This window comes from Clarias gariepinus, chromosome 24 (genome assembly GCF_024256425.1).
Source record: "Clarias gariepinus isolate MV-2021 ecotype Netherlands chromosome 24, CGAR_prim_01v2, whole genome shotgun sequence".
In the NCBI taxonomy this organism is placed as follows: domain Eukaryota; kingdom Metazoa; phylum Chordata; class Actinopteri; order Siluriformes; family Clariidae; genus Clarias; species Clarias gariepinus.
The window spans coordinates 19,542,220-19,550,741 of NC_071123.1; the positions used below are offsets into that span (position 1 = coordinate 19,542,220).

An 8,522-nucleotide genomic window follows, 5' to 3' on the forward strand; every position below is an offset into this window, starting at 1 on the left:
CTTCATTTTACCCCCCTTTAATAATAATTTTGAAATAAATTTTGAAATAAATAAGTTTTAATAAATAATCATTTATTATTATTATACTGTCTTATTATTTTTGTCTTCTCTAGATGCTACATTGAAGATGTGGCCGGCAGCCACCCGAGGGCAGACAGGCACATCTATCAATTCAAAGCTCACGGAGCTGAGAAGGTCCTCAAAATATTTTTTTTCTTCCTGTTCAGTTTTTTGTCTTATTTTTGTTCTTGTACTATATTTTTGTTCTTTTACTATTTGATTGTTCTTAAGAAAATAAAAAAATTAAAAAAAATTCTACATTTTGGGCTTTTATTTATGTTGTCTAGCAGCTATGGATTTTAATAATTTTACTAATATCTAGGTAAACGTATAGGTGCATATATACACATAGGTACATGTATGCATGTACAGTATTTATGTGTGCATATATGCACCTAAATGTTTACCTAGATTTTAGTAATGCGTACAGTACATACATGCGTACATATATACGTGCATACATGTATCTTTATAGGTGCATATATGCATGTATGTATGTACGCGTATATGTACGCATATATGTACATATAATATAGGAAAACAGCCAATTTTATATACTGTATGTCACATATATTAAAGACCTATATTAAAACTTCAAGACCTATATAAAAAATGTTTATATAGGTTTTTTCCGTGTGGGAATCTTCCATTCATGCTAACAAATGGTCAAACGATTTCTAAAATACTAATGTAACATGGATTCTGTTTATAATTATGGTTTTCCAGTTTGTACTACAACAGGGACGGCTTACGGCTTATAAGGTGGCTTATGTTTTTTTTTTTTTTTTTGTATTTACTTATACACTACCGTTCAAAAGTTTTAGAACACTTGCAAATTTCTTTGTTTTTGTTTAGTGATTCATTTTTTTACATTCTACAACAATACTGGGGGCTTCAAAGCTATAAAATAAAACATATGGGATTAGATAATTATGTAACAACAACAAAAACATTATAAAGTCTTTACAGAGCATAAGTAGCAGAAACATCTCAATATCAACTGTTCAAAGAAGATTAATGCATTCCAAAGACGCCTTTAGCATTCCTTTACAGTGTACAAAGAAATTAAAAATCAGGAACCATTAGAAAGTGTTCTAAAAAAAAACAGGTTTAGAGTCATAGAGGAGAGCAGGAGTTAACTGTCATCGATGATGAGGACCGAAGTGAAGGGCAGAATGAGGAGGAGCAGGAGGAGAGGGGGCTGAATCAGTAGGGAGGAGCTTCAAGATAACAGGAACTCATTGAGAGGTAGCCTGTCCTAGTGTGTGTGTAAGTGTGTGTGTGTTTGAAAAGCTTATATACAGTGCAGCTAAAAAAATTATTGGATTTTTATTCCAGTCCAGCTCTGTCCACTGTCTCTGTATTGCACACCCAGTTTCTGACTGGGTAAGTGTCTGGGGCTTTATGAACTCTGTTATTCGGTAAAAAAATTATTTAAATTTCTGAGAAAATCCCTTTGATGCCTCTCCGGTTACAGCTGCTCTTTCTCTGGCTCAGGCTTCTTCTCACAGTTTTCTCATAAACCTCTTTACGCAGACTGTGAGTCAAACAAACAAACAAAAAAAAAAACCCTTTCCAGGATATAAAAATTTTCTGACATGTACTGTACATGGGTGGTGTCCGTCTAGACCAGTTCTTCCATTGTAGTGTTGAGCTGCCTGGAGGAAAAAGACCATGGCTGATTTATTTATTTTTTATCCCAGTCCAGCCCTGTCCACAATTACTAGTTGAAAGACTTCATTTCAGACTGTTTGAGTGTCTGTGGCTTTACAAACTCTGTTATCCAGTGACAAAAAAGTCGGTCAATGACTGAAAGATTCCCTTCGACACCTCTCCTGTTACAGCTGCTTTCTTTGACTCTGAGCTGCTCACAGCTTTCCCATAAACCTCTTTACACAGACTGTGAGTCTCTGTGAGGTCTGAAAATTTCTGTTTAAGAGTCTCCAGCTCTCTGTTCTTCTCCTCCATCTGTCTGCTGAACTCTTCCTGCATCTTTGTTTTTGAGGCCAAAATGTTTCTCTGGATTTCAGGCAGGATGAACTTCATGATGTTTCTTTCTGTCTCCATCCTGACCTCTCCTTCATACACCTCCCTGATCTCCTCCATCTCCTGTTGGTGCCTCTCCTCTATCTCTCTTCTCTCCCTCTCTCTCTTTTCTTTTAGTTTCTTCACCTTTTCTTCCATTTCTGTCCTTCGCTCTACCTCTTGTTTCAGCTCCCTCTCAAGTTCTCTTTTTTTCTCTTCATCTCTCTCTTCTTTCACCTTTCTCTCTAGTTCAGTTGTTCGGTCATTCAGTTGTCTGATGTCTCTTTTATGCTCCTGGATCACTCCCTCTATCTTTTTCAGAGAGTCCTGCACCTCCTTATCTATTCTTTCCTTTATTTCCATCTCCTCTCTCATTCTTTTGTCTTCTCTTTCCTTCAGGATCTTAGTCTCCATTGCTTTAATTTGAGATTCTGTCTCCAGGTAGATCTCACTGCTGTAGAATTTCTCTCTGCTTCCTTCCACCATCTTCTCTATCTTCTCCAGCAGCTCCGAGACCTGAGAACCATCTACAATCTCTTTAACGTAGAGGCAGTGAAACCTGTTCTCACATTTCTCCACTAGTCTCTGGACCTCCTGGTCTCCTGATTGGATAAACCCATCAATGTTCTTCTTCTGAACATCATCAGTAACACTGAATATAATCATGGTGTTTCTCCAACATCTCTCTCCAAAAATCTCCTCCATTTTCTCCAGCATCCCTCTCTCCTCTCCTGCAGGCTTCTTTACAGGTATGACCAGGAGAAAGACGTGGGGTCCTGGAGCAGACAGATGCATACAGAGTCCCACATCATGTCTCAGCTTCTCCAGAGAGAGTCCAGGAGAGAACCAGTCAGGAGTGTCCACCACAGTCACCTTCCTCCCAGCCACCTCCCCCTGTGTGCTCTCACTCTGCTGGGTGGATGTAGATGTAGATGTAGCAGCCTGGTTCCTCTCCTCTCTGCTCAGGATGGTGTTTCCTGCTGCACTCTTCCCAGACCCTGTCCTCCCCAGCAGCACCAGCCTCAGTTCTGCTACAGGAACCGACACTGAAGAATGTGGACTAGATGATTCTTCACCCACTGAAAATGAACAAGAATAAATAATTTAACACAGAATCACTTACTGCATTGTGGTGATTATGTTGTTCTCTGGAGTATGTTGATGGTCCATCCTTTGGGTAATTTATATAAAATTATTTTTAATCATAGTCGGATCTCCTCCTGAGGGATTTACAGTTGCCCAATTGTCCATGACAATCACAAAAAGTTTATTTCAAATGTACTTATACAATCTGGCAAATATGATGCTGTAAAATGTTTATTACTATTAAACAAAATAATTCTATAAGTGACAGTGTCATGATTTTTGCAAAGCCTGGGATCCCACTTTTAAAATAATAAATTATTTCACTCTTTCTCATGGGTGCATAATTTGTATTTACAGTCAATGAGCTGGCTCGCTCTTGCCATTTCCCAATAAAATTGATTAGTGCATAGGTTGTCAGATAATGCAGAAACCCTCCTCACTCAGATAAAACTGTCAAACAATATCAGTATTAAAACTGATACTGTAGGTTCATTATATATACAAAAATTATCCCTGCACAAATGTTCTATAAGTAATAAAGGGAAAGAACTATTTGGCTTCCTCTTTTTTCCTTGACACACACACACACACACACACTCACACACACACACAGACACAAACAAATGTCCACAATAAAAGGCCAGATTCCCCCTCAACATTTCTCTCTCTCTCTCTCTCTAGACATAAATGTATATGTTTATCTATCTCTGCCACTGTGTTTTAGTCTAATCTTTAAAGTAAAAAGAAAAACTCAAAAAAAAAAAAAAAAAAAAACTTAAATTTAATACAGTCTCCAACTTACGAATGAGTTTCGTACCGGGAGCAAGTTCAAAAGTCGGATTTGTTCTTACTGTAAATCCGAATAAGTGAGTCTTATACACCTTTCACATGAATATACAGTGTAAAGCATAACAATCCACTGGGGTAAATCTGAGTGATGCATCTATCCCCTTTCCTCATACTGCCATCATGTGGCCATAAACCGTATCCACATGTAATCAACAGCTGACCTCGTTTAACCAGGAAGGGACAACACACATGGTGTTTACTGCGCTTGAACAGACACCATTTTGTCTCAAAGCTGTTTTCCACCATACTGGAATGTGATTATTTACCTTTAAGACATTTTTACAGGACAGACATTTTCTATCACCGTGCTCCTGGATTGATTCATTGAAACCGGTGAGGCCAACACATTACTCCCGCACACACACACAGACAGACAGACAATATCCCGAACTTTAGACATTTTATACATTCACTAACACACTGAAAATATTGAATATAATTGTAAATATTGGTTTCTGGTGCACTGCAGTGTCTACAATACACATAAGGTACTTCTGTGATTTGTTCACATCTACAAATGTTTGTAGAACCATTTGTATCTGCGTATCGTAACTTGAATGTTTGTAAGTCGGGGACTTGCTGTACGTTAATGTTTTAAAAGTTAATTGGAAAAAAGTCATAATTGTGCGCTCAGTAGAGCCCTGCTCCCCCTCATGTAAAAGTGACTGTAAGTGGACATATTTTAAGAGAATGAAGTGTAATTATCCTCTAAGACCCGAAAAAGAAAAAAAGGACCTCCATGAGAGTGATTTGCAGGAACTGCAGTCTGATAAACCACTAGTTTCCAGTTTAATGTCAGCAGTAACAGTTAAGTTTCAGTGCACGTCTCTCTCACATGCTATCCTAGCTGGGTAGTTCATAAACCTCACGAAACAGTTAGGAGTCTCCAGAAAGGTTAGGTCTGACTTTGTTTTAACAGTAATATATGTGTTTAGGTGGAAATAAAGCAATTGTTCATGTATATTCCTAACTGATGAATTATTATTTTACCCACTTTGTCCTAATTTGGTCATTTCTAAGTCCCTCCCACTAGTGATCTTTCTCCTTTAACAGCTACAATTCCATTTCACACAAACAAAATGGGCAAATCCTATTCTGTTACTCTGTTCAGGATCCCTGGATATTTACAGATATTTCTCTCTTATCTATTAGATGTTTTTTATTTGTAAATGATAATATTTTATGTCAGTTTTACACAATATTGATCTTTTTACTGTAATCTAATTATAAATGTAAATGTCTACATCTGCCTGCTGTGTCTCTTTATAGTCGTCTCTTTTACCCCTAAACTAGTGTTGAGTTACACACTTAACAACTAACATTAATCACTTACATGTAGGACGAATTGCCTCCGTACTATTTCTTCTCCTGATTGGTGCTGCTGAGTCCTGAGTCTCTCCACTCACTAGTAAACATCAGAACCAGTCAGAATGAGAGAGACATTCTTCAGGAGATAGAGTTAGACAGATGATCTCATTAAAGTAATGTTTTATACACTATAATTCACCACTTTAACGGTTTAAATTACACTTCCTTACAGTAGCTGAAGAGTTGTAGCTTATATCAGATGTATCATTACAGTACATTTCATGTCCTTACATATGATTTATCAGGTGTAGATTATTTCAGGTATATCAGGTTCAAGTACTGGCATTTTGAAAAGCATTTACTGTAAGTGCTTACTGTAAAAAATTACTCACTATTTTGAGGTAACGCTTCCTTGCTGTTTCTTCTCCTGAGGGGGACTGATGATTCTGGATCTGTCTGTTCCTGCAGCTGCTTTGTTTTCTCCTCTAATTCAGCTTTCTTACTCAGCAGTTTGTTCATATTCTCCAGTTGTGAGATTTTCTCTTTAACTTGTTCAGTAGCATGTTGAAGTTTATTATTAGTTTCCATTAACACTGCATCTCTCTCAGAAAGAGTCTTCTCATTAGTCTCTAAACGTTCTTTTAGAATCTTCAGCTCTTCATTTTTCTCATTAAATTCTTTCTCCTTCTCCACAAGTCTGTTGTCCTTTTCCTCCACTTGTATTTGTGTCTCCTGTATCTGTGTGTCTTTCAGTTTCAGTTGTTGATCTCTCTCATGTAGAGCTCTGTCTCTCTCCTCTAGCTCTTTACTCGTCTTCTCTAGTCTTGTATTTGTATCTTTGAGTTGTGCGTCTTTATCCTCAATGATTTTCTCTCTGTTTCTCAGTTCTGTATCTTTATTTTCTATTTGTCTTTTATAATCCTCCAGCTGTTGGTCTTTATGCTGCAGTGATTTAGACATGCTGTCCAGTTCCAGCTTAGTGTTTTTTAGCTCAGTTTCAGTTTCTTCCAGTTTTCTGATCTTTTTACATTCGTTAAATTGCTTGTCATCTTTACATTCTGAAAATAGTAAAATATAAATAAAGGGATAATGTGTAAAGAAAAGATTGCACTTTTCAATATAAAGGTCAATATAATATCTCATAAAGTCCTATGTTTTTTGATGGTATTTTAACTATTAGTCATAAAAAAATCAACATGATATAACTGATATTTTAAAAATTAAATAATAAATTAGAATTGTATTCCCTTCAGTATCTATATGGCTTTACGAATGTTACAAGACTGATGTATTTTCTTCCAGTAGCACTCAGTCATTCTTCTTCTGTATTTAAGTCTCCTAAACTTTTAATACATGATGTAAATAATACCTTCTGATTTATGTTCTGAATTTCTGTTTAGTGGATCATTAATCAAATTCTGTAAGTAAAACAGGTGTGTTTACTTTTGTAGCTCCTTCCACACTTACCAACACGTGAAGCAGAGTTCTTCATTTTCATTCTCTCATCTTCTGTCCATTTTCTGTCTCTCTGTACAAGAGAATAAATCAGTGTGAAGGTTTTATACCTGACTCCATACTGTATGTAAATAAAGTGTTAAATAAACATGAATGTGTGTGTGTGTGTGTGTGTGTGTGTGTGTGTGTGACTGAGAGGTAGGCTTACTACCATGTTTCATGTTTGTTCCAGGCTTTAGTTTCCAGTATGCATTGCACCTCAGATGTCAGTCACATGTTAATTGTAACCACCTGCACTTTCTTTAGTTTAATTAGTTTGTCTATTTAAAGTCTGTGTTTCAGTCTTCTGTTTGAATCCTAAAGTATTTAGTTTTTTTGTTTTGTTTGCTTGTATTAGCGTTAGCATTAGCAAGTTCATTAGCATTAGCCTTTAGTTTGTAGTTTACATGTTTGTTGGATTTCACATGAATCTTCATAATGGAAAAACGTATTAATTATTAAATAAAAATCTGTACTTGTATTCTGCCTCAACTCCATTTGTGACATTAACAAACAGCTCAATGTCCATGTTTCTATTCAATGTGTCAGTTGTTTAATAGTTTTTTCTGATCATCACTGCGAGCTGTAACCATGGTAACCATTGCATCACTTGATAATAGACTTATTATAACTATTTAAATATTTTGTTTCATGCTGCTAGCATAAGTAAGAAATTTATGAACGTTAATAGTTTAGTACATTTCACTCACCTGATCAACCCAGATGTCTTTTACTTGATGATCTGACAAAAACACAAAGAAATCTCTATCTTGCTGATATTCCTTTAGATAATTCTTTAGTAATTTTTGTAAATTTCTCTGTATTATATACAATAGTATTAGATATTTAACATTCTGTAGCAGTTCTCATTAAATTTTTTTTGTCCTGTACTGTCTTGTCTCTCTTTTTTTCTCTGCTAATTTTGAAAAAAAAAAACTTTTTAGGCGGCACGGTGGTGTATTGGTTAGCACTGTTGCCTTGCATCTCTAGGGATCGGGTTAGATTCCCGCCAGGCTCGATTCCCGTCTCTGTGTGCATGGAGTTTGCATGTTCTCCCAGTGCTTGGTGGGTTTCTTCCGGGTACTCCGGTTTCCTCCCACATTCCAAAGATATGTAGGTTAGGTTAATCGATGTTCCCAAATTGCCCATGGTGTGTGAATGAGTGTGTGAGTGTATGTCTGTGTGCCCTGAGATGAATTGTCACCCTGTAGAAGCCTTGTGCCCTAAGTATCCTGGGATATGCTCCAGGTCCCCACGACCCTGAATACAGGATAAAGCAGTATAGATGATGAGTGAGTGAGTGAGTGAGTGTAATAATGCGGGTTTCACGAGAGGCAGAACCACGTGAAAATACTCTGCACTGATCAGAACAGGCAGGCGTTGACCCTGCGGAGTTCTGAACAGGCAGAGCCATGGTCATCTAGACATACGGTTGCCAGGCGACGCCGCCGCAGAGTGTTAATGCGCCAAACCTGGTTGCATGGTTTATTTAATGGCCTGATATCTTCCCACTTCGTGCAATCATTAGGTGACACCGGTGACAGTATCGGGACCAAAGACAAAGCACGCTTTAAAGATAAAGGACAAAGTCAAAAGACCCAACTTGGACTTTACAATAAGCCGGCAAGACAGAGAGTAAAGGCACGACACGTAGTGAAATTGGCATGCGCGCTCGCTCTGAATTAAAGTGTTAAAACACA

General features: G+C 37.2%; 1 protein-coding gene across 2 annotated transcripts; it reads right to left on the reverse strand.

Annotated features, from left to right (window-relative positions):
* Window positions 1-518: 518 nt before the first annotated feature.
* On the reverse strand, window positions 519-6,853 carry LOC128512035 (uncharacterized). Of its 2 annotated transcripts, none has more exons than XM_053485151.1 (4): window positions 6,796-6,853; window positions 5,721-6,386; window positions 5,354-5,425; window positions 519-3,164 (listed from the first exon to the last, which is right to left on the reverse strand). In XM_053485151.1, the coding sequence occupies exons 1-4, from the start codon at window positions 6,824-6,826 to the stop codon at window positions 1,840-1,842; spliced, it is 2,094 nt and encodes a 697-aa protein (XP_053341126.1). In that variant the 5' UTR covers window positions 6,827-6,853; the 3' UTR covers window positions 519-1,839. The 2 variants fall into 2 exon arrangements, with proteins under 2 accessions (XP_053341126.1, XP_053341127.1); XM_053485152.1 differs by lacking the exon at window positions 6,796-6,853 and adding an exon at window positions 6,698-6,724.
* Between the last annotated feature and the right edge of the window lie 1,669 nt (window positions 6,854-8,522).

Coding starts and splice junctions, on each gene's coding strand:
- LOC128512035 (XM_053485151.1), bottom strand. CDS start 6,826: ATGAAAATGAAGAACTCTGCTTCACGTGTTG. Junction 6,387..6,795: donor GAACTCTGCTTCACGTGTTG/GTAAGTGTGGAA, acceptor TACTATTTTCAG/AATGTAAAGATGACAAGCAA. Junction 3,165..5,353: donor GGAGGCAATTCGTCCTACAT/GTAAGTGATTAA, acceptor GTTCATTTTCAG/TGGGTGAAGAATCATCTAGT.